The sequence below is a fragment of the Moschus berezovskii genome, chromosome 4 (genome assembly GCF_049115385.1).
Source record: "Moschus berezovskii isolate FMDL1 chromosome 4, NW_MosBer_1.0, whole genome shotgun sequence".
Classification (NCBI taxonomy): domain Eukaryota; kingdom Metazoa; phylum Chordata; class Mammalia; order Artiodactyla; family Moschidae; genus Moschus; species Moschus berezovskii.
Genome location: NC_142463.1, coordinates 13,988,057 through 14,014,419, shown reverse-complemented (window position 1 = coordinate 14,014,419; position 26,363 = coordinate 13,988,057). Strand labels below are relative to the sequence as shown.

Below are 26,363 nucleotides of genomic sequence, written 5' to 3'. Positions count from 1 at the left end.
ATAGAAATTTTTACTACACATTGCATAGAATGAATTAAATTGTATTATTTTATCTAAACTGTCTCAAATCAATAGACAAAAAAGCAGTTCATTAATTTCCTCAGGGAGCACAAGCTCAAAATGATCGATCTATAAGCATCATTTTAGCAAAAACCTCTTCTGACTTCAGGTACCACAGCCTCAGTATTTTAACTCAGCTTCAATGATACTGTTGCAAATTTCGGAAAGACATTCAGGGCTACTACCTAATTTTCCAACAACTATGTTACAAACAGATGACAATAAACTAAGTTATATCTTAGAGAATCCTCTAGTTGTCCTTAAGTAGATGTATATACACAATTAATCATACCTATGAAAACTCAGTATCCAGTCAAGAGTTTTAGCATGAAATCAGCCATAGCAAGTACACACACACACACACACACACACATAAATACGCCACTGGGTAGCTTACTTTAGTAGCTCTGAAGGGCTCTGGGTTCGCACTCGCCGCCCCTGGTACAGTCATCAAGGGAGTCTGTTCGCTGCCAGGGCTCTCTCTGAGCTTCTCCTGTGGTGTCTTCTCATCCATCTTCATTGTGGGGCATGATATTGGGGGCACCATCTCCTCTTCACTGGTGTCTGGAATAGGACTAACGGTGGCATCCTGCTGTCCTGTACTCTCTTTTTGAGACACCTCTCTGGACAGTTTCTCTGGGAGAAAGGACACCGAGACTCTGGGAACTCTCTGAGTCACTATGCCTTCAAAGGACCCTACTTCTGCACCTGTAACTATAAGGTTTGACATTCGTAGAGATTCCTCGCCAGGTATTTCCTGACTTGTCACTATTTTAGACTCAAGAATTCTGCCATGTTTATGATCACTTTTGTTGTCCTGAGGGTGAAGGTCCTTTCTGTTCGAGAATTCCAGATAACTGGCTTCTTTGGAGCCTGCTCTAATTTCTTCCAATTTAACAGTGCTTGTTGAGTCAAAAGGTACTTCTTGGTATGATTTTTCTTTATATTCATTGGATAAGAAAGTCAGATCTTTGATTTGCCTAATCTTAAAAGTAACACAAGAATCTTGATGATAATTGGTCTCCTGTCTGGTGGTTCCTTGGAAAAACTTGTCTGTTGTGAAAATTGGGGATGTGTCTGCAACTTGGACTCCTCCAACCGGTTCCTGGTAGTGCAATCCTTCAGGCCTTGGGACCAAAGAGGAGAGTAGTTCACTCTGGATCCCAACAATAATTTGTTGAGATTCACTGACTTGATTAGAGTTCAATAAGGTTAAAGCTTCTTGATTTCTTACAGAAATTCCTTCGGGTGTCATTTGGGAAGAAGAGTCTTCAGTTTCGCCAACAACAGAAAAGCCCAGACCCTTGTCAGTTTCTCTCCCGTTTTCACGTGCAGCTATCTCCATACACTGATTCTCTATATTGGAGTCATGGTCACCACTAATGGCAGTTTCCTGATCCAGCTTTTCTTCTGAAAGAACTGCTGGGGTGCGGGTCTTGACACTTTCTTCTACAATCTGCTTCCCTCTCTTACCCTTCTCTGTGGTTTTTACTGGTTTCTGTATAACCTGCTGAATTAGCAATTTGTCTAAAGTTTCATGATTTGACTCTTGCACTTCTGAAATAATTCCTCCTTGGTTTTCCCTTACTTCTTCAGAATCTAGACCTGATACAGGCTGTTTCATATGAGAAATAATTTCTGTTTGTACTATTATTTCTTGCTCTTCATTTGTAATTTTTTCCATGGTTGTATAAGCCACTTCTTTGGGGTTAAAATCACAAATTTCTGATTGAAGATATGTCTCTGAATCTTGGCCCAGTGATTTACCTTTACCATCACTAGGAATTATGACACTCAAAGATTCCTTAGCATCTGGAGAAGATCTCTTATTTTGGTCATCGCATTCCAATCCCTTTAATGAAATTTCCCTGCTCTTTTTTGCCTCCTCCCCATTAGAAACTCTCACTTTAATGTTTTTTTGTGCAGACTGATTTTCAATTTGAAATAATTTCTCGCTTTCTCCTTTACCACAACTCATTTCAGCAGGCTGACTATGAGCAATTAACATTTCCTTTCTTATAAATGGCTTCTTTATTTCACATACTTCAATTCCATCTTGCTTTTCAACGTGAGCCTGGTGATCACTCGACTTAAATGTATCTACTTGGATTATAGTTGCCAGTTCAGGACTGATAAGTCTTTTCTCAATAGCTTCCTTTAAAGTCACTCTCTGATTACTGAATATGTCAATAATTCCTCCATCCCACACCTGACGAGATGCAATAATTCTGACCATGTTTTCATCTACTAATTTCTGTTCCAAAGCTGATGCCAATGTCAATCTTTTTCCTGTGGCAGGGTCTATGATTCCCCCAGCATTTGCCTGGGCTTCCAGAACCTTCAGTGTAGCTGCAAAGTCTACTTTTCCAAGCTTAATTGCTTGAGACAACGTAAGTACTTTGTCACTCGTTCCGTCTTTAATGTCTGAAAAGGGAATTACTTCTAGATATCTCTGCCCAGATTCAATATCAATTTTACACTTTTTTACTAATTCTGAATAGGGAACAATTCTGTAACTCTCAGGATCTATAATCCCATTCATCATTTCTGAAGACAGTGTTGCTTTATTAGTTAATCGTCCTTCCTTTTCAGCTTCTGCCAGGGTCAACTGCTGGCCAGAAATGAGATCTACAAAGCTTCCAGTGAAGGCCTGAATTTCTTGGATTTCTCTCTTCAAGTCTGGCGTTATAAGATCTAATTTCATGGCCTCAGAGAAGGAAATAGTTTCCTTTGTTTCAGGATGAGAGAACTGACGGAGGCTTAAGGTCTCAACTTTTCTGAGTTCCTTGGCTAAGTCTTCATCAACGATGCCATGCTTACAGGCATTATCAACAGAAAGTCTCATTCCAGATATATGGTGAATGATACCTCCGTCTACCACCTGCTTTGTCAACAACTGAATGGCCTCCTCTCTCTCCAAAATCCCTCTGTCAATGGACTGCATGATTGTTAAAGGGGCTTTGCTGTCAGGGTCCATAATTCCAGTTGTTTCCATTTGTAAGCTAATTAATCTCTCCCTAACTGTGTTTTCAGCATCTCTGCCTTTGGAAGCTTTCTCCAGATTTATAAGCTCTGGCTGGTCAGCACTGTCCACCAAGCCAAGACTTGAGGCTAAAGTTACTGAAACCTTTTTGCCTCGTTTCAGGTCAATGATTCCACCAGTCACCACCTGCCCCTCTAAAATTCTGGTGGCTGTTTGTGTGTCAAGAAGTCCAATGGCAACTGCTTCCTTCACAGAGCACAGTGTGTGGGTATGAGGGTCTAAGACACCACTTATAGCTTTGTCTGCCATGAGGACATTGCGCAACAACTTCTCATCCATCAGACCTTCACCAATGACTTCTTCAACTGTCAAAGACTCGCAGGTCTGAGAGTCAAAGAATCCCCGAAACATGTTCATCTTCCCCATAAGTTTCATGGCAGTGTGACTGGGCACAAGGCCTCGGGCTATTGCTTCACTTAGTAAGAGCTTTTGGCCTGTCTGTTCATGAAGGATACCGCCCTCTACTAATTGTGCAGCTAGTGTATTCAAGGTAGCCTCTTCAAGCAATTCAGAAGCAGTACTGCATGGCAGGGAAGTTTCACTGCCATCAGCTTCCTTGTCTGTTATCATCCTGCTACCACCTGCCATGATGTGACTTTCTGGACTTTGTTGATGGTCACCCCTACCCGAAGGTGACTTACTTAATGCTTTCTTCTTGTCCAGAGAATGAATATTCTTATCCTTTTCAGATCTGAGTTCTGATTCTAAAGCTAGAGTTTTCTTGACCTGAAATTGTGACTTTTTGCTTTGGGGTTTTATGAGAGGTCTTCCAGTTTCATCTAGAGTATACTCAGTTTCAAGTGTGTTTGCTTGCTCTTTCTGACACATCAAGGAAGTCTTTCTGAGAATCTGCCATTCTTCCTTTAGTGACTCAACAGAAAGCAGGTTTTTGTCCTCCACCACAGTCACATCTTCTGGTTTCTCAGGAGGTACTGTAAGGAGAAATTCTCTATTGACATTTTCTCTGGTAGATACTTCTGTTTGTTCTTCCTTTTTGGTACCAAAGAACTGTCTTTTAAACTCTGATTTGACTTTATCTGTGACCTTCAAAGTATCAACATTTGGGTTTCCCACTTTTTGTTGCCCTACAAACAGGTGCATTCGGGGGTTCTCTATAGAAGAGCCTTCTGTTTCTACAATGATTTTTTTGCCTTTTGCTTCAGTGAAATTCACCTGATCGGCATCTTCTTTGCTTTGAGAAGAAAATTGGAACTCATGTGACCTTACAGTCAGCTCATCGCAGGAAGTTTCCGCCATTTTCACATTCACTGCTTCTTGTACTTTCTCAGCAGCCTCCAGCCTCTGACGCCTACTTCCAAACACTTCGGGAGGACCTGTTTGATAACCTCTTGCTGTTAGTGCCTCCACCAGCTCGTTGTCCAACAGCAGCAGCCTCTGCCCATCCCTCACGTTAATATAGCTGTGAGTCATCAGCTGAAACAGCAGCTTCTCATTATGGCTTGTGGCACCCTCGCTTTGGCCTGTGCTACACAGCACACCTGCTGCTCCAGGATTTGTGCTCAACTTGCCTCGTTCTAAAGAGTCTGCTAATTGCATGTGCGGCATCACATCAGGGATGCAAACTGATTTCAAGTTATTAGCAAGACTTCTGTCTAACATACCATTTTCTATTGCTTTTTCCCAGGACCAAATCTCTGTCGTTGTTGGTAGAAATACGGCTTTAATATGCTGTCGGTCACTAAGGATTTTATGAGCTAGTTCTGTAGACACAATACCTTGTTCCAGGGCATCTGTGATTGGGAGAATCTCTCCAGACTCAGGCCATAGTAACCCCATGAATGACCAAAGGGACTCCAGAATCACAAGGGCAATCTTAGCAGTTACCAGATCATGGCTCACTGCTTCATCCACTGTCAGCCTACGCCCAGTGACAGTATCTATGATCCCCCCTGTCTGAAGCTGCCTTATGAGGAGAGCACAGGCCATATCTTGGTCAATCAAGTTATGTCTCACAGCCTCTCCCACTGTAAGTCTGTGTCCTGTTCTTGGATCTACTATGCCTCCAGCAAAAAGCTGAGCTTCCAGCAGCCGGACAGTAACCTGCCTATCTATCAGTCCTTCCTGAACAGCACGGAAAATGCTAACCTTCCGGCCTGATTTCAAGCTCACCATTCCCCCTGCCAACTGCTTGACAGGCAGCAATTTCAATCCTGATTCCTGGTGGACAATACATCTCTGCATCAGATCCAGTAAATCTATTTTCTCAGCTGTGTTTGGGTCTATCAAGTTCTTGGATGATCTCAGGTGGGACTCTAACCCTGAGTGAAGCCATGCAGAAATGAGGCCTTGGTGAAAAGCCTCCTCTAGGTTAATACAGTTCTCAACATTGGGGAGACTGAAACCTCCAGTTGCCAGGTGAGCTTCTAAGATTTTCAGTCCAACTTTCTCACTGATTATTTTCTTTTCAATTGCTTCTGCCACAGAAAAAGGGCCTTTGTTTTCAGTGAGCCTGCTGATTAAGGACAGGGCATCCTGTAGCTCTTGGAGCTGCTGGTACATCTGGGGATTAATGAGGTTTCTGGCTAGGCCCTCCTCCAAAGACAGCTTTTCACAGGTCTCAGGGGCAATGAGGCCAGACAGGATAACCTGGGATTCCAGGAGCACCAGGCCTGTGTCTTGGTCAATGAGGCCCTTTTGCATTGCTCTGAAGATGGGAAATATCTCCACTGTGCCTAGGTCAATCACCCCAGCCACTGCTCTGCAGCCCTACAAGAAAAAACGAACAAGAACACTGAATCAGAGAAGCACAATTGTTGAAAGGAGTCATTCAAAGAACTACAGTATATTAAATTCTGACCACAAGAAAAACCCAGCCTGGGATGAGCCCCAACGTGTAGGAAACATCCTGAAGCCTGGCAATGTTAATACTAAAGATTTTTTCTAATCTATAGAATGCTTAACATAGAAGTCTACAGAGTACCCAAGGGATGGTAGCATTAAGCATATCTGAGTGACAAGCTCTACAAAGTAGCAAGCAATAAAAGTGAGGAGACAGCTATTTCTAAGACTAAATCACCAAAAAGGCTCTTACAGACATACCAGTTCCCCCAAAGTGAGAATTCAACCTCACATAACAACTTCTCAGGGTTGCAATCCATGCAGAAGACTCTTGAAGTAGCACTTCCCTGCTGATGAGTTCAGCAGGATTGGTCCACGGGGTCAGAAGAGAGATATAAGCAGTCCAAGAGCCCCACAACAGCTGTGCAGCTCAGTAGATGGCCCTGTGTATATTACTCAGGCAGGTGTTGAGCAACTAGGGTGGTCACATTTTTGGTGGCCAATGCTAGCATCTGTCATGGCAACAGCTCTGAGTTTAAATTAGCTCTAGGAATTGGAAGCAGCAAGTCAAGGAAGGAGCAGACTAGGGTCCCTTGACTCTGAAACCACTAATAAATTTTCCTCTAGTCCAGGCTAGAACAGGTAATACAGTCATCACAATGATGGCTACTGTTTACTGGGCACTTAATGTATTTATTGAGCAGTGACATTTAATCCTCACAACAATCCTATGAAGGCAATTAATTTTTAGTTTGCAGATAAGAAAATGAGGTACACAGAGATTAGGTTAACTTGTCCAAGGTCACAAAACGAGTTCCAGAATCAAACCAAGGACTGACTCTCAATTTCAACCTACTACACTTTCTCGCCAGTCAGACCCAGGGGAGCAGGAAGAGTAAAAGCACAGTAGAGTTCCATCTTACAAAGGAGTTCAGTACTAAGGACACAGAATAAGGCAAGCCTTATACACTGTCAAAACCATCCTTATAAACAAGCCTCAAAACAGTTTCTGAAGAATTCCTATTTTGAAGCCTTTCAAGGCAGAGTGTTACTCAGAAGTTAAATCATTCAAGTGTTTTGCCACTCAGAACACATCACTTTTATCACTCTCCAACTTTCTACTTCCTCGTGTTAGTGTTCAGCATCTTCATCTTCCATACATGCTTATATCTGTCCCTCTTTGATCAGTATTACTTATTTGTCCTTATTTAAGTCTTATCCATGGAAGACTTTACTGAAGCGACTGTCAGTCACTTCCTTGTCTCCCATACGATGTACTTCATTTCTGTCTCGGTGAGAAGCAAGCTCCATAAAAGCAGGTGCTTTGCCCACTGGATGTCTAGGACTAGTACCAGCAGTTCAAGAAACATTTGATGAATAAACTGATAAACAGTAAGGAAATTCTTAAAATCATTAACCTACTTTGCCCAGATTTTAAGAATATGCCCTGAGAATTTCGAGCTGGATTAGCTGCATACTATCAGAGATAGAGAATAGATAGCAAATGAGGAACCAGATCTGGACTGCATCTTCATCTTACTATGTTTGTTCAAATAATGGAATAACTGAGAATTCTTCACACTATTTAAAATATTATGTGTTATTCTTCATCCTCCCTTTGTTTTTTGACCCAGGATGTTGAGTTTAACTTGCATAAGGTAAACCTATGTTATGTGAATCTACTAGCTATCTTGTCTGCAGGGACTGAAGGGAAAATCCCATTGTGGTATGTGATTCTGAAATATATGAAAAATTCCATTTACAAAATTCATATAAAGGCTAGTCAGAAGCAGATAATGTGACAAAGAGACTGAGATGTGCCTAATTTCTTCTGTGAGTTCATGGACTCTCGGACATGCTTGTATTGAAAACAGGTCCAGAGTCTAGCCAAAGAGAAACGACTGCTCCTTCTAACAGCCTCATAATGGAGGACAGGCAAGAATCACTGAGCTGGGAAATGATCCAGAGAAATTCGTTTCGGCCCCATCAAACACAAGCATTCTGACCTACACAAGCAGAAGATGATAGAGGAAGAAGAGGAAAGAAAACATAAAAGGCTCTACTTACCAGAGTTGCAGGGTGTGCCTTGGGCAGATAAGAGAGAGAGCCTTATGGAGCAGCTCAGCCGTATCGCACACACAGTGTAAGCTTGGTGTTAGCGTCCAGCATGCGACTGTTTGTTTTTTGCAAAAAAGAACCCCAAACAGGTCGTCCTCTTTTCCCTTTGTGCATTTGTGCTTCAACTCCAAAGGGTTAGTTAAACTTGTAAGCAAGGATGTCAGTTAATCGGAACGATACTTCACACGAAACGCACGCACGGTAACAGGGACACATCATGCTCAATGTGGTGCTCGGCAGCTGGACGTCCCCTCTCCCTCGCTCCCCTTCTTAACCCTTCAGAATGAGAACCGGACGTTCTCAGCAAGCAACTGTGTTAAAACTCTTCACGTACTCCCGTATATGGTGAAGCAGTAAGCCATTAGAAGCGGGTTACCTCACAAACAGAGTGCTAAACCAGCACGTTCATTTTGGAATTCTGCTCTCAAATAAATCACAGCCGGTTCTACACTGTGGCCTTTACGACTCCAGCTCCTGCTATACAAATTTCAGGATCAGAGTCTAAAAATATTTTGTCTAAAAATCATTTTGCGCATTAGCTACACCAAATCTGATTGCCACAGGAGCTTAAATCGCCTCACAGAATTTGGCCATTGCTTCACAACATAGGGAATAAGCAGGCAAACACACATATATGTCCCAGAGACACATGTATATAATATGGTAAGTTTACATATACACACAAGTATCCAGGAAGAACTCAGGACAACCAGCAGGAACGTAACAACTTCCATGTGGTCCAGGCAATGAACATGGTGGTAACTGGTAAAGATGTCACATGATGGGGTGACTATGGATAAGGGGAACCAGCGTCTCAGTCAGTGCAGCTAATCCACCACTTTGTTTTGGAGACTGACATTTCTCATTTATTTAGTAGATGGGAAAATAAAAGCACGGGGGGAAGAGGTCCACGGCCTTTACTTCCCAACATTCAGAACTCCCTGCTGTCTTTTGAGTGACAACACCACAGAGTAACCATGTTGCCTTCTGATCAGATACGACACAAAGTTCAGGTTCTCCTTTACTGTGGTCTGCCACAAAATGCAGGATGACACAATGGTGAAGCAGGTCTAAAGGATTAGCCATATGTACCTTCTAGTGATTCTGACTGACCAACACATCGTGGAACCCCAGTAAAGAAACACGAGACAAATGGCTGCTATAGTGAGGTTAACAATTAAGTCACACTGGTCATGGAAAGCTAGTGATCATGAATCTCAATCAGCAAAGCTGCAGTCATACTGTTCCCAAGGTACCTTTCCAACACCTGGAGAGAAAAACTCAAAGTACCTTTTGTTGTGTCTGTTGGGCCAGCTGGCTCTGGAGTTGCTGAAGCTGGTTTGCTGAACCTTCACAAAGGTCATGGTAAGTCTTACTGAGGGCATTCAATTGCTCAGATATCTGTTCTTTCTCTTTTTCTGAGAGCCTAGAAGATGAAGCATTAAAGCTCTTTTAGAGAAAGACCTTTTCCCCAATTCTCCTCTATTGTTTCAAAATGACGTCTCCACCTTGGATAGTATTCTTCTTTGTCACTGTTTGTGATGGATCATCTGGTCAGTCTCCCACACTCACTGAACACTTTGGCATCTAGTTCATAGATTTCCTGTCTGTCTCAGACTGAGTCATGATTCTTGCTGATGTCAGTGCTCATGCCACCAATTACCTAACACTCTATATCCTGTAGTCCAGCAAACTTCCCAATTCAAATGGCCTCCAGGCCACTTCAGCCTCAACCATACTTAGATGCTGCCATCCTCTAAAATTATTCCACTTCTGACATTTTAAACTTCAAGAATCTACTACTATCTGATTATAACTTCTGATTATAATCCTACCTGGCTAGCTTTCTTCCTTTACTCTTATATCTCTTCTCTTTTAAAAATGAAATATCTTAAAGAGACAAAAGAGAATACAACAAACTCATTTACTCATTACCTAACTATCCAACTTTCCCAAACTTTAGTATTTACCAGATTTTCTTCAGATCTTTTTCTTTAATCTGGTGAATTCTGCAAGTTCCTTTTCTCATTCTATCAATACATTGTGTTTCTGAGACTGAATCTTATGATTCACCTTAAAACTACCTGTCGATTTACCGAGATTTCCCAAACCTTCCTTGACTGCTCCATTTCTCTTAATCCATTATCTTTTCTTCTCATTAAAGCCCACACAGTCCACCTTCTCGATCAACCCCTCACTGTTATCGTTGCACTCTCTCCTCACTAACAGGACTCTAGCCCCAGATCAATCAAACCCTTCAACTTCTCTGATCCCACATGCAGACCAAGTCTATCTAGTGGGGGCATTCCAAAATCATGTAGAAGTCCTCCTGGTCCAACCACTACCAGATTTCAATGCTTCCTGACAATCCTCTTGGCGCCCACTCTAACTTCCAGCAAACAACCTCTTTACCTATTTCAAAGAGAAAATACAGACCACTGGGCACTAATTCTCTTAATTTCTGACTTTACTTCTGGCGTATAGATAGTCCTGTATCTATACCTTCCCTAATCTCCTCTTCCCCAGACCTCCGAGGAAAAGCTGCCTCAACTCCTACTTAAGTCTGTACTTTCTACCCACAGATGAATTGTATCCTCTTCGACATCTCTGCAGCCCCTCGCCCACGATAGCAATTTTCTCTCCCTTTTGGTCCTTGAGACTCAGCAGTCCATAAACACAGTTAAGTCCCTTCGATCTTTTAAGAAAAAAAAAAACCAACTCTCTCTTGATCTTAAATTCTACTGTGAGGATTTGCTCTATTATTTCTCTCCTCTCCCACAACAAGCTCCTCGGAAGAGTAGTCTAATTTCACTACCACTATCTTCCTCGCCTCACGAGCTCCCCATTCCTCTAAATCTAACATCATTCCCCAACTTTTCACCAGAGTCACCAAAAACTTCCAACATGCCAAAGTTAATAGCCATGTCTTACCTTTACTTGACTTTTGACCATTTCCTTCTTTTTGGAATTCTGTTCTCCCTTGGGCTCTGAGGTTTCACTCCTAATTTCCTCTTACTCCTCTAAGGCTCCTTTTTAGACTGAGAAGCCCTTAAACCCTTGTTAAGATAATCCAGTGATGGTTTTTACTATGCTAATCTCTATCACTTCAAATTTCTCTCATAAATTCTAAATTTACACATATAGCTGCCACTGGACAACTTTAGTGGAACCACTTGAGGCCTAAATAATGTATCAGGGACTTCCGAATACATATTAGAGGTTTATCCTCTGATGTCCTGTGTGCTGTTCAGATTCATAATATCTGAAACTAAAGTGGCCTTCTTACCCCTCAAGCCACACCCTCTCCTGTATTCCCTAACTTGCTTAGCAGCATCACCAAAAGTCCAGTGGTCCAAGCCAGAAACCTGGGAGTTACATCTGATCATTTTCATTTGTCACAAAGCCCTGTAAGTTCATCATCCTTAATATTTTTTGAATCTTTGTCTCTTCCCCACCTCATCATTTCTTGCCTGTACTGCCAGAACAGCCTCTTCACCGGTCGCTGAGGCCTCTACTCTTGCCTCATGTCTATCCATTCTCTATGAAACTGTTCTAGAAACCTTTATGAACAGACTGATCAGGTTCAAAAGTCCTCCTCATAGCTGACACATAAAATGCAAATTCAGCATGAACTACAAAGTTCCTCATAATCTGACTCCTGCCACCTTGACTTCTCCAGCCTGAGTTCTCATCAAGACCCCGAGTTTTAGTCAGTAAGACCCAGTCCTCTAGATGTGCCACAGTATCTCGCTTATGACTCACTTATGACCGTGCTTGGCCAAGAAGATCTGTGAGGTTTTAATGGCCTCAGAGACTTGCTCCCTCTTGGCTGTCAGCTCCTCTGCCAGAACCTATGTAGCAGAAGAAAAGAGAAAACTTCAGAGCCCAAGAAATTGAAGAATCAAAAGTCATTTAAAATAAAATAAAATCCTAGGGGAAAAACCTAGCTTAGGTAAGATCTTCATTACCACTATCTAGAGTGACTTAGAAAGCAGAAACACAGATATGATGACTTCTTCAGTTTCTTTAAGTCCTGGAAGCTAACATTTACTGAGATAATAATCATTCCTGGGTGGCCCATATGCACCTTACATTATCCCACCTAATGAGTAATCTCTGATAGAGGGACCTTCCACTCACCTGTTGTTCTAAAATAGCCTTTTCAATGTCTGTTGATTCTTTGGTCTGGGGTGAGGTAGCTTTGCTTTGTGTATTCTTTGCTAGGATAGATACCCAGCCCAAAAGTTCTTTAACCTTCTCCACATGCTCCTGTTTTTCCTCCTCTACCACTTTCTAGAAGAGGAAATAGAAAATCAGTATCTTGGTCAATGTCTTACTAGACAGGCCTGATTCAGAGTTCCTAAAATAAACACATGAAAGTTACCTCAATCAGTAGCTCCAATAACCCCAAGTTAAACATAATTTGTCCCACCCACAGCACTGTTCAATGGGGCCTGTGTGACACTAATAGCTAAGTTCATTACACCTAGGTTGGCACTTTTCTTAGAAAAGCATGCTATTTTCCTATGGGATGTGCAGTCACTAATTTTAAGAAGCCCTTCACATATAGCATCTTATTTTCATAGTTCTTAGATTTTCAAGTAAAGAGATGGACATCTACAGAGATTAAATGAGGTATGTACTGGCAGAAAGAAAATCTTTGGCCAATTTATGTAGGCAAAAGTTGGTACAGGTTAATGTTTCCCAGAGCATTTCTTTTGTAAGAGTTGTTGAATACATGTAAACTTATTTTGCAAAAACACAGATTTTTATAATTACAGAAAGACTGCATACTCATTACAACAAATTCAAACAATCTGAAATGCATAATATATGTCCCTTTCACCTCATTTCCCCAGGAATTTGGTACAGAATATTTTTAAACTTCTTTTTATGCTCATTTTGTACCTCTGTGGTACACACTCTTTGTTTTTCCTGAAATCGTTAATTATACACAGAATTCAAACTTTTTTTCGTCAAATAATGTATTATAAGTATCTTTCTATGTCAGTTCATTTAAATCTATTTCATTATTTTTAACAGTTTCATAGCATTCTATCATATGGAATTTGGATATCTCCAATATTTCCCTTTAACAAATTATGCTTTATTAAGGATCTTTCTTCACAGCTCTTCCTTCATGCTTATAATGTTTCTATAATAACAAAACCTGGAAGTGGGTGTGTTGGACACAAGACAGACAGTCCTCATTATTCACTAAAAGGTTGTTATGTGCCTTAGAGAGAAAATGTGCTTTAATAACATTTGTTCAGGTGTGAGCTATGCTTCTCTTAGATATGAGTTCAGTGTTAGTGAATCAGCCAGAAATATTAAGTAATGTCCTGGAGAAGTTCATGGCAACCCACTCCAGTATTCTTGCCTGGAGAATCCCATGGACAGAGGAGCCTGGTGGGCTACAGTCCACGGGGTCGCAGAGTTAGACACGACTGAAGCGACTTAGCACACAGGCATTAGGTAAAGTGCTTTTAAACAAAAACACACATAAAACCAGGTTGTATGTTATCCACTGACCAAAAGTTGGCAGGAACCTAACCCTGTGTTCCCATGGGTACAAGAATTCTCTAATTTGCTGGTGCAGTGCACACAGCAACTTCGTGGAACTCAAGTACTGTGAACAATAGACGTCAGCTGTGTGTGCATTTTAAATCTTGACAGATAAGGTACAGGATTTTTTATTCTACTCTCAAGATGATCTAGAACCAGCTGTCCTCACCTCCTCCTCCTCCAGCCGCCGGAGCGCATCACTGATGTATTTCACATGCTGAGTTGTTAAGGTCACCAATGCTGTGTAGCGAGTCCTTAAGTCCATGAACTATGATTCAAAAAAACAATTTAGATAAGTTATCAGCCAGAAAAGTCAATTTAAATAGCTGACAAAAAGAGGAAGTTTCATGAAGTCACACACTCAACAGTAATCAAAATCATAAGGCCCCGACAAGCGAGTCCTTCCTTGAGGACAGTGTATACATCCTTCCCCACCCCTCTTTTCACCTCTTGCGTGATGGCATCTGAAGAGGAGAGCATGCGACGGCGCTTGCCCGGGGATTTCTGCTGCGATTCCACAAAGGCCTTGTATGTCATCAGTTGTAATTCATAGTCCTGGGGAGGAAGACACGGAACGGCATTTACATGGGCTTAGGGCTCACACACATCATGCAGGAGCATCGCATCATTTCCACGGTGATGATCCTTTAGCATTTTGATGATCCTTCAGAACAGAGGTTAGCAAACTTTCTGAAAAGGCCATACCAAATACTCACTTCCGCCACTGCAAGTGAAAGCAGCCGTAGACAGTAACTAAAAGAAAGAGTGTGACTGGGTATGATAAAACGTAACTTAGAGACACTGCGAGCTGAAGTTCATATAATTTTCATGTGTTATGAGGTATTATTATTATTTTTTAATAGCCTTTTCTCATGGGCCATATAAAATAAGCAGGCAAGCTGGAGTGAGCCTGTGGGTCAGGTCTGCAGACTCCGGAGCTGGCAATTTGTTGAGGGCTGACTGCATCCTTCATCTCACACACGGGGTGACTGAGGCCCAGAGATAGGAAGTGAGTCTCCCTAATTAACTCAGCGGGTGAGCAACACAGTCAGGACTGGAATCAGTCTTCCATCCATCCCTAAACCAATGCTCTTCTCATGTCGCCATGCTATTGTATCACTTCCTCTGCAATTTTAGACTGCTGCCCTGGTCCAGGCCCTCTTCATGGCTCACATGATGCTGCAACAGCCTCCTATTCTCCTTCTTAGACTCTCACCTCCAATTTATTTTCCATCATACTACTGGAATAACTTTTCTAAAGTCGAAAAGATAACCACTTCATTTCCCTGTTTGAAAGTTTTCACTGACTTAGAGCTGCTGCTGCTGCTGCTAAGTCACTTCAGTCGTGTCCGACTCTGTGTGACCCCATAGACGGAAGCCCACCAGGCTCCCCTGTTCCTGGGATTCTCCAGGCAAGAACACTGGAGTGGGTTGTTATTTCCTTCTCCAATGTGTGAAAGTGGAAAGTGAAAAGTGAAAGTGAAGTCGCTCAGTCGTGTACGACCCTTAGCGACCCCATGGACCGCAGCCTACCAGGCTCCTCCATCCATGGGATTTTCTAGGCAAGAGTACTGGAGTGGCTTGCCATTGCCTTCTCCGTGACTTAGAGCAGATCTCCTCAAATATCAACATTCACCTGGGGATCTTGTTAAAATGCAGCTTATGCATTTCTGACTAGTTCCCAAGTGATGCCAATGCTCCTGGTTCAAAGACCACATTTTGAGGAACAAGAACAGACGGTAAAGACAAAGGAACTGAACAAGGCCTTTCATGGGTTGATCCCAATCTCCTCTCTCAGGTTTCATAATCACTGTTTCTCATGTATAATTTCTAGCTATAACAGGATAGCTAGAATTTGCTATTTCCTCATATAATCATTGTATTTTATTCCTCTGTGCCTTTAATTACGAAGTTCCTTTTGCCTGGCATGTCCTGATTTCTGTTGTCAACTTTGAAAATTCTAGGCAGAAGGAAAATACTGAATGAGTACTCAAACAGTCTATTGAAGGAAAAAAAAAAAAGGCTTCACCAGTGGCTCAGTGGTAAAGAATCTGCCTGCAATGCAGAAGCTACAGGAGACACAGGTTTGATCCCTGGGTCAGGAAGATGCCCTGGAGAAGTGCATGGCAACCCACTCCAGTATTCTTGCCTGGAGAATCCCATGGACAGAGGAGCCTGGTGGGCTACTGTCTATGGGGTCACAAAGAGTCGGACACGATAGAAGCAACTTAGCATAGTAGTAGTAACAACCAAATACTAATTTAAAGAAAAGCGTGTGCTACCATTTACTGAATGTATTTTAATTTTGAGGCACTGTCCTATGTATAAATTATCCCATTTAATCTTTGCAATCACTCAGTGAGGCAGCTACTATTCACAATTTTGCAGACATAGCAACAGAAACTCTAAGGGGTAAATGTTTGCTCAAAGTCTTAAGCATGGAAAATGGCAAAGCTAGGATTTGAACTCAATTCTTTGTGATACCAAGTCTCCTGTTATTAACTAAAGAAATGTATGCATTAAAAAACTATTTGCTGAGCACCTACTATGTTCCTGTCATTGTTCTGAGTGCTACACACACAGTGGGGAACAAGTCAGAAAAAACTTTGTTCCCCTGGCACTTCCATTCTGGTGGGAAGGCATATGATAAACAAATCAATATAGAAGAATCTCAGGTCAGTTTTCTTTAAAGACCTTATCAGAGAAATAGGGAGTAGGGAGCCAGATCTTGCATAGCCTGATAAACTATAAGAGAATTTAGAATTTCAGTATGAGTATGACAAGAAATCATGAGACAGTACCGAGCAGTGACAGGATCCAATCTATCATGTTTCAGCTATGGCAAGGTACACATTTCCCTCACATTTTAGTATCGCTAAAATTGGAAAATGTCTCACTTGGCATTTGTATAATTGGTGGAGTTTCCCCCTTTCAGGCAGTGTATAAAGTAACGTGGCTCATAATCAACAGTGTCTGAGGTTCCATGACATGTGGTACATTCTTACAAAGTGAGCCTGGCTACTGTGTGGGAAAAGAGCCTGAGTGGGCAGAAGCAGAAGCAAGAGAGCAGCTCAGAGCACTGGAGCAGCTCCAGAAGGTTCTTCACTTAGATGTGAACCTGGGAACGGCGGGTGGGAGGGGCGGTGAGGCGTAGTCGGATCTGGGAAGCATGGCAAGATGGACCCAACTAGTGCCCAGACCGCTATTAAACTAAAGTTTAAGGTGAAGAGAAGAATGAAGAACGACACTTTGGGTTTTTTTTGCCTCGGCAGTAAGGAAAATGATGACACTATTTCCTGAGATATGCAAGACAGTGAGAAGTGTGTTGAGAAGAAAATGCAAACGTTCTGTTTTTCACGTGCCATGTTTAAGAGGCCTGTCATTCACCCATTCAGGAGTCAAATGGAGACTCCTCGAAACTCAGCTCTTGTCTGGTACCTCTCTGAGCATCCCCAAAAATGTGCCATGACAAACATACACCTGTATTAACTTAAAGATGGAGCAGAAGAGATCTGCTTGCTTGGCCAAAAACGAAACCTCCAGTAACACACAGATCCTCAAGCTGGAGACTGCTTACGCTATTTTTAGGACAGGCAGCATTACCTTTACAATGGTGGAGTACTGCTGGGAAAATTTTTGACACTGGTCCAGTTTCGTCTGATTTCTCTCAATTTCTGAGAACAGCTCCTAGGAACCAAAACATCACAACCTTTTATCATTGTCATTATCATCACTGAAACAGGTGAGCATTTATTATGTTCTAAGACAGTGGTTTTCAAACCTTAGCTGTGTCAGAATCACCTAGAGCACTGGATAAAATAGACTGCTGGGTCCCACCTCCAGAGTTTCTGACTCCATAGATTTGGGTTCGAGTCTGAGAACTCTCATTTCTAACATGTTCCCAAGTGATGCTGAAGCTGCTACTCTGGCTGTCAATACTTTGAAAATCCTGTTCTAAGTAATTTACATGTATCATTTCATTTAATCCTAAGGACAAAAACCTTATGAGAGCAGTTGAACAAATAATGGACTATATGCATTTTACTGCTGAGGAAAGCAGAATACTAAGAGATTAAGTAATTGGCTCAAGTAAGGGAGCCAAAAAAAAAAAAACAAACAACCCTCAAAATACAAACATATAAAAACAGCTTTGAATGAAATAATTTTCTTCAGCTCATAGTTTCCCTGGGTTTTCATTTCCTATATTCTAATCCTAGCAACACAAAATGCAATATTGACCACTTAGTGCTTTCCATATATACTCATGGGAACTCAGGATTGGAAGGGGCCTTCCAATCTTGGAAGGCCCTAATGCAAAACCAGTATCCAGTGACCATTCTGCTTGAGCCCTTTTCAGAAGAGGCTCAGAATGTCTTGATATTTGGGCGGAAGTTAACTGCTAGTTGCTTCCCCTTGTGACTTCCACTGGGCCATGGCCACACCCACCGTCTGCTGGCTGAGCTGCTCAGAGAGTACTCTGCTGTCCTCAGCCTGGCCTGGCTTCATCATTTCCTGCTGGGCAGTGGTTTCCTCAATCCATTTGATGAGAGTTCCATGGCAGGCTCGGTAATCTCCCAGGACTTCCTGGATACTTTCTAGCTCAGATTGGCTGAGAAAGCAAAGGGAAACTGCTATCAGATATCTTGGTATAAACACAACTAAGTAAACACGGCAATTCCCTCTTTAGCCCAGCCATGCCTCCAGCTGAGCTTGATCACAGAGGAATGAATACATCTTTACTTTAAGGGAACAGCAATGCAACACTGAGTGGGAGCTATGCATGTACCCATACTCTATGGGTGAGAAGTAAGTAGAAATCAGGCATGCCCTATTGACCTGGAAACTGCTTTGAAGCCTGGCATCCTGTGATAATCCTTGTCAATTTTTTCACCTATGTTGCCAAGGATTACTGGGGTTACCAAAAAGGCAGTACTGCCTGTACACTAGAGGACCTGTCAGAGTGTACAGGCATGATTTATGACTCACTGTGGTTTCTTGGGGAGAAAAGTAGGGGTAGAGTGGGTGAAAAATAGTTGTTGTTGCTTGTTGCTAAGTCACTTCAGTCGTGTCCGACTCTGTGTGACCCCATAGACGGAAGCCCACCAGGCTTCCCCTTCCCTGGGATTCTCCAGGCAAGAACACTGGAGTGGGTTGCCATTTCCTTCTCCAATGTGTGAAAGTGAAAAGTAAAAGTGAAGTCGCTTTCTAGCTCAGATTGGCTGAGAAAGCAAAGGGAAACTGCTATCAGATATCTTGGTATAAACACAACTAACTAAACACGGCAATTCCCTCTTTAGCCCAGCCATGCCTCCAGCTGAGCTTGATCACAGAGGAATGAATACATCTTTACTTTAAGGGAACAGCAATGCAACACTGAGTGGGAGCTATGCATGTACCCATACTCTATGGGTGAGAAGTAAGTAGAAATCAGGCATGCCCTACTGACCTGGAAACTGCTTTGAAGCCTGGCATCCTGTGATAATCCTTGTCAATTTTTTCACCTATGTTGCCAAGGATTACTGGGGTTACCAAAAAGGCAGTACTGCCTGTACACTAGAGGACCTGTCAGAGTGTACAGGCATGATTTATGACTCACTGTGGTTTCTTGGGGAGAAAAGTAGGGGTAGAGTGGGTGAAAAATAGTAGTTACTGTTAATTCCAGTAACAGCTTCTTATACCACTTTTGTTAGTCTAACTAGCCCTGGGATAATAATTCAATTATAGAGAATTAATCCAAACTTACATGAGTCTCTATCACCCCTCTCCCTATATATTTTCCTAAATAGCCTGGCCTAGATAGGTGGTTTCCTGTCTTCCCTATTCAAATCAGTCATCAAAAGCAGAACCTCAAGTAACACATAAAAACACTAAATTAGCAAATGAAAAGGAAGCAAGAAATTCTGCAGAGCCCCACTATGAGTAATGACTCCTATTAAGTATCAAAGCTAAGGAATTCTCTGGTGGTCCAGTGGTTAAGGATCCGTGCTACCACTGCAGGGGACGCAGGTGTTCCCTGGTCAGTGAGTGTATGCTTATTTAAAGGCAGGAATCAGTCAGAACGGGGTAGAAATTAAGTGACAGTGTGAAATTAAGTGACAGTACACATTCTGGAGAACATTCTGACCAATCTCTGCCTTTAAATAAGCATACACAGAAATAACTCTATTTTCATTTAAAACCTAGTTTCTGAACCCTAGAGAAGAAAAGGGTGGGGCTGTCACTCACCGGGTCTCAAGCTGGGCAATGACCCGGTGCCAACGGTCCTGTAGCTGGGAACCTTTCTCCTGACAGCGCTCCAAATCCAGGTTTCGCTCTGGGGTCAGACGGCTCAGCTGCTCTGCCACCACCTTGGCCTTGCCAATTTCCTCATCCAGGACTGAAAACACTGAATTCTTGTCCTTTGCATCACTAAGCCAGTGCTATAAAAGCACAAGCAGAGCAACAGGTTAAATATATTCCACGATAAAACGGACTCAGACTAAGGAACAAAACAAGTTCACCGTCTGCAGCTGGCTCCGTGCTACATCTGTGATTCAAGGCCAGACTCTACAGTCTTTGAGGCAGAAATGCCCCCACCGTCCTCAGGCACACGAGGCAGCCAGCAGAGAAAAGTGCAAGAACAAGTGTTTGAAACCTGACTCCACCACTTATAAGCTATGAAACCATGACAAGCCACTTAGCCAATCTGAATCTTGGTACTCTCTCTGTACATAGAGGTAAAAACCCCTCCTTTAGCCACCTCACAGAGGTGCTTGTGAGCATCAAAGGAGGTAAGAGCTAAGCGATTTACAAACTTACAGCATAACCATTGATTGTATCCAATTAAACTATGACTTTACTGGGGAGAAAAGGGAAAAGGTAAACAGAAAAGCATGGTCCTTTATCTCCCTTTTGTGGATACATATATGTCTCGATCCTCTCTTCTTTGGACCCACATAAAAAGACATTAAATATAATATTCTGCCTAATTTGAATGCAAACTTTAATCAGTGGCATGCCATCCAAAACTGCATTTCTCTGCCAATCCCAAGCAATGAGTATGTTAAGTCAAACTAGGAACTAGGAAAAACCAACCCGTAATGCAGACCGATGGGACTCCAGGGCTAAGAGATCTGCTGGTACTGCTTCTTCTTGACTCAGCTTGATTTCATAACCTTTGACTAAGAGTTCAGCATCCTGGATGCTACGCACTATAACATCGATTGTCTTCAGCCTGTGAGGATAAAATCACTTCCATTAATACATGTATTTTAAGAGCTGGGCTTCAGACCTGGAGTACTACCAAGATACACCAATTGTAGCTATCAAAATCAACTTCATCATTACTGAATGATGACAGGGTTTCATAAAAACAAGCATAGTATATGTACTGCCAATTTAAGCCAATTAAAATATAGTTTGAGGGACACTGGGACACACACGCACATGTGTGCATATGGTGGGGGTCTCATAAGAAAATAGGCTTGAGGACAGAAACCCACTTAAAACCATGAAGACTCCAAGATCTCAAGGTCATAGGTAGGGATGTGTGGGTGGAGGGAAGACCCTCAAAGCCTAATACTCAGCTTAGATAAAAATTTTTCTTTCTTTAGTGTCCCTTTTTCTGTTTTAAAAAGAAGTATCTAATCAAACAGAAATGAGATTCAAAATAAGTCATAAAACTGCAAATCAACTCCCCTTTTATATTCCCAGCATTTGTTCATTGCAGCCCAAATGAACCCACTCCATGTTATTTGGAACTAAAGCCAAGGTCTCTTTTTATGACTACAAACTCTTCAAGACCTGTAATCTCCCTGAATTGATCATGAAACATTCCAGGTATTTTTTTTTCCCCATCCGAAAGGAAAATATTGCCCTCTTGACCAAAATTCTCACTCACTCACTTGTTTAAATAGACAGTGGAGAGACCATACACATGGTCCATTTTCTCCACCAGCAGATTGAGTTCTGAGCGCAGAGCTGGGACACTGGAACCAGATGGGGACTGATGGAGAAAGCTGTTGCATTTCATGGAAACAGCATTCAAGTCTGCCCTCAACTGCTGCAGATCCTCTTGGGTATGCTATCAGGAACAAGACACACAAAAAACACAGAGACAGAAATGAACCAAGAAGTTAGCAAGAAGTCCTTGTTTAGAACAGCAAAACATCAGAAACAGACCAAATGTCATATATAGGAGAATGATGGAATAAACCAGGCAACAGCAATGAAGGCAGACCAGGGCAAAGAATACAAACAAATAAATTCTGAACGCAGACTTGACTACAGACATACCTTCAGTATAAAGACAGAAAGAATTACATTAAACTCTAGACAGTAGGTTTGCTTTTTGTAATACTATGAGTGAGCAGTACTGAAACCATGATCTGTATATGTTAGAATTGAGCAATAAGTAAATTTACATTATGGATAATGCAAAGGAGGGTTTTCAGTCTTGGGGAAGGGAGTTACAAATATGGAAGAAAAGAGAGGTTAGAATAAGCCCTGAGGTATTGGTTTGGAACAGGATGGAAAGAGATATATACGAATATCTGTGGTCATGTGTATGCTCTATCTGCTGAGCAGGCCTAGAGTAGACACCCCAATAAAACTGAGCACACTCAGTACCCGATCCTGGTTCCTAAATGAAGGGACCTAAAGAAAGCAAGACTCCTTGGAGAGACACTGATTCTAGGGTTGGGGCTGGTAAAAGCAAGAGAAGCAGGAATTGTTGAGGTAGAAGGCGCTACAAAAAGGGCAATTATGGGTGTTCCCTGGTGGTCTGGTGGTTAGGACTCTGCATGTCCATTGCCCGGAGTACAGACTGCATCCCGGGTCAGGGAACTAAGATCCTGCAAGCCACGTGGTGAACTCCAAAAAAAAAAAAACAAAAAAAGGCATTTATAGGTCAACTAAAGAAATTTCAATTAAGGTCTTAGATAACAGTACTATATTCAAGATCAGTGTTCATTTCCTGATTTTAATCACTGTCCCGTGGTTATGTAAGAGACTATCCTTGTTTTTTGAAGTATACAGGGGTAAAGAAGCACCATGTTTGGAAGTTACTCTCCAAAAAAAGATTATTATGATTTGCATATATATGCAGAACAAAATGATAAAGCAAGTATAGAAAAACAGTAACATTTTTGGAATCCAGGTGAAGGCTATATGAAAATAAAAACTTTTCTATATATCTGAAACTATTTCAAAATAACTTTTTTTAAAAAGAAAAGTCCTTTAGGAGAGCTCAATATTAACCTGAATTTCTTTGAATGCTCTCGTTTGCAGGGACAAATAGATTTTGAATGACTATAGAAAATTAAAAAAAACAAACAAAAACTTCAATATGAGAATTACAGGTTTATTTGACATGACTCATTTCATACTGCTTATGGGGTTCTAGAGGCAAGAATACTAGAGTGGTTTTCTAATGGCAGAAAGTGAAGAGGAAATAAAGAGCCTCTTGATGGGGGTGAAAGAGGAGGTGGGGGTGAAAAAGCTGGCTTAAAACTCAACCTTCAAAAAACAAAGATCATGGTACCTGGTCCCAACAATTCCTGGCAAACAGATGTGGAAATAATGGCAGATTTTATTTTCTTGGGCTTCAAAATCACTGTGGACAGTGACTGCAGTCATGAAATTAAAAGGACTTGCTCCTTGGAAGGAAAGCAATAACAAACCTAGACAGCATATTAAAACGCAGAGACATCAGTTTGCTGACAAAGATCCAGATCCACAGAGTCAAAGCTACAGCTTTTCTGGTAGTCATGTACAGATGTGAGAGTTGGACCATAAAGAAGGCTGAGAGCCGAAGAATTGATGGTTTCAAACTGTGGTGCTAGAGAAGACTAGAGAGTCCCTTGGACTGCAGGGAGATCAAACCAGTCAATCCTAAAGGAAATCAACCCTGAATAATCACTGGAAGGACTGAAGTTGAACTGAAGCTCCAATACTTTGGCCACCTGATATAAAGAGCTAACTCACTGGAAAAGATCCTAACGCTGGGGAATACTGAAGGCAAAAGGAGAAGGGCAGCAGAAGATGAGATGGTTGGATGGCATCATCAATACAGTGGACATCAGTTTGAGCAAATTCCAGGAGATAGTGAAGGGTAGGGAAGCCTGGCATGCTGCAGTTTATGGGGTTGCAAACAGAGACAGAACAGCAATGAAGCATGACACGCCTCACACAGCCTCAGACTCTTTTAGACCAAAGAAAATTACACTAGGCTCTCATCCTTCTCTTAAGGCTTAGGAATTACTGAGACAGTTGAGAAAACTCACTCCTCCTCATTAGGCATTCCTTTCCATTTCCTTTAAGCCCCTGCTGCTGCTGCTGCTGCTAAGTCACTTCAGCTGTGTCCAACTCTGTGTGACCCCATAGACGGAAGCCCACCAGGCTCCCCCGTCCCTGGGATTCTCTAGGCAAGAACACTGGAGTGGGTTGCCATTTCCTTCTCCAATGTGTGAAAGTGAAAAGTGAAAGTGAAGTCACTCAGTCGTGTCCGACCCTTAGCGACCCCACGGACTGCAGTCTACCAGGCTCCTCCATCCATGGGATATTCCAGGCAAGAGTACTGGAGTGGCTTGCCATTGCCTTCTCTCCTTTAAGCCCCTAGATCAAATCTAATATTCTTCACAGAGCTCTCTTGTCCCACCCCAAGTAGAAATGTTCCAGTAACACTCTACATTCATATAGCAATGTTTGCTTGGAAATCTGGAGGTACACTAGGTATTCTCTTATGACATCTCTTATACTGAAATCTCTAACTGTGACTTTAAACTTTTGCTCTTCTTTAACTACACTATAAGCCAAAAGCAGGGACCTTTGGCTTACTTTCTTTGCAAGCCCCCTAAAACTTAATAAAGCAATTAATATTTGCTGCTTTTACATCAAGAATATCACCTTACATTTTCATAGCATTTTACTTTTCCAGGAGGCTCATAGAATGTACTGTATCACTTAATTTTCAAAACTTCTGTGACTCACATAGTTCAGTTCAGTTCAGTCGCTCAGTCGTGCCTGATTCTTTGTGACCCCATGGACTGCAGCACGCCAGGCCTCCCTGTCCATCACCAACTCCCGGAGTTCACTCAAACTCATGTCCATCGCGTTGGTGATGCCATCCAACCATCTCATCCTCTGTCGTCCCCTTCTCCTCCTGCCTTCAATCGTTCCCAGCATCAGGGTCTTTTCCAATAAGTCAGTTCTTAGCATCAAGTGGCCAAAGTAGATTGGAGTTTCAGCTTCAGCATCAGTCCTTCCAATGAATATTCAGGACTGATTTCCTTTAGGATGGACTGGTTGGATCTCCATGCGGTCCAAGAGACTCTCAAGAGTCTTCTCCAAGACCATAGTTCAAAAGCATCAATTCTTCGGCGCTCAGCTTTCTTTATAGTCCAACTCTCACATTCATACATGACTACTGGAAAAATCAAAGCTTTGACTAAACGGACGTTTGTTGGCAAAGTAATGTCTCTGCTTTTTAATATGCTATCTAGGTTGGTCACAGCTTTTCCTCTAAGGAGTAAGCGTCTTTTAATTTCATAGCTGCAGTTACCATCTGCAGTGATTTTGGAGCCCCCCAAAATAAAGTCTGTCACTATTTCCATTGCTTCCCCACCTATTTGCCATGAAGTGATGGGACCAGATGCCATGACCTTAGCTTTCTGAATATTGAGTTTTAAGCCAGCTTTTTCACTCTCCTCTTTCACTTTCATCAAGAGGCTCTTTAGTTCTTTTTCACTTTCTGCCATAAGGGTGGTGTCATCTGCATATCTGAGGTTATTGTTATTTCTCCTGGCAATCTTGAATCCAGCTTGTGCTTCATCCAGCCCAGCATTTCACATGATGTACTCTGCATATAAGTTAAATAAGCAGGGTGACAATATACAGCCTTGACGTACTCCTTTCCTGATTGGGAACCAGTCTGTTATTCCATGTCCAGTTCTAACTGTTGCTTCTTGACCTGCCTATAGATTTCTCAGGAGGCAGGTCAGGTGGTCTGGTATTCCCATCTCTTTCAGAACTTTCCACAGTTTCTTGTGATCCACAGTCAAAGGCTTTGGCATAGTCAATGAAGCAAAAGTAGGTGTTTTTCTGGAACTCTCTCACTTTTTTGATGATCCAACGGATACTGGCAATTTTATCTCTGGTTCCTCTGCCTTTTCTAAAACCAGCTTGAACATCTGGAAGTTCATGGTTCATGTACTATTGAAGGCTGGCTTGGAGAATTTTGAGCATTACATTGCTAGCATGTGAGATGAGTGCAATTATGCGGTAGTTTGAGCATTCTTTGGCATTGCCTTTCTTTGGGATTAGAATGAAAACTGATCATTTCCAGTCCTGTGGCCACGGATGAGTTTTCCCGATTTGCTGGCATACTGAGTGCAGCACTTTCACAGTATCATCTTTCAGGATTTGAAATAGCTCAAATGGAATTCCATCACTTCCACTAGCTTTGTTTATAGGGATGCTTCCTAAGGCCCACTTGTCTTCACATTCCAGGATGTCTGGCTCTAAGTGAGTGATCACACCATCATGGTTATCTGGGTCGTGAAGATCTTTTTTATATAGTTCTTCTGTGTATTCTTGCCACCTCTTCTTAATATCATCTGCTTCTGTTAGGTCCATACCATTTCTGTCCTTTATCGAGCCCATCTTTGCATGAAATGTTCCCTTGGTATCTTAATTTTCTTGAAGAGATCTCTAGTCCTTCCCAGTCTATTGTTTTCCTCTATTTCTTTGCATTGATTGCTGAGGAAGGCTTTCTTATCTCTCCTTGCTGTTCTTTGGAACT

At 42.0% G+C, this 26,363-nt stretch overlaps 1 protein-coding gene across 18 annotated transcripts in view; it reads right to left on the bottom strand.

Moving 5' to 3' along the window:
* The window catches only part of MACF1 (microtubule actin crosslinking factor 1), a 332,059-nt gene that overhangs the window by 122,297 nt on the left and 183,399 nt on the right, over positions 1–26,363 (bottom strand). For 13 of the 18 annotated variants that reach the window (XM_088835151.1, XM_088835150.1, XM_088835152.1 and 10 more), the window contains 11 exons: positions 21,469–21,647; positions 20,660–20,798; positions 19,811–20,004; positions 18,032–18,194; positions 17,189–17,272; positions 14,033–14,140; positions 13,755–13,853; positions 12,161–12,313; positions 11,783–11,871; positions 9,311–9,446; positions 458–5,830 (listed from right to left, as the gene is read on the bottom strand). In XM_088835151.1, the coding sequence (XP_088691277.1) occupies positions 458–5,830; positions 9,311–9,446; positions 11,783–11,871; positions 12,161–12,313; positions 13,755–13,853; positions 14,033–14,140; positions 17,189–17,272; positions 18,032–18,194; positions 19,811–20,004; positions 20,660–20,798; positions 21,469–21,647 (6,717 nt within the window). The remainder of the gene's footprint in view (positions 1–457; positions 5,831–9,310; positions 9,447–11,782; positions 11,872–12,160; positions 12,314–13,754; positions 13,854–14,032; positions 14,141–17,188; positions 17,273–18,031; positions 18,195–19,810; positions 20,005–20,659; positions 20,799–21,468; positions 21,648–26,363) is intronic. The other 5 variants (XM_088835161.1, XM_088835162.1, XM_088835163.1 and 2 more) reach the window with 1 other exon arrangement.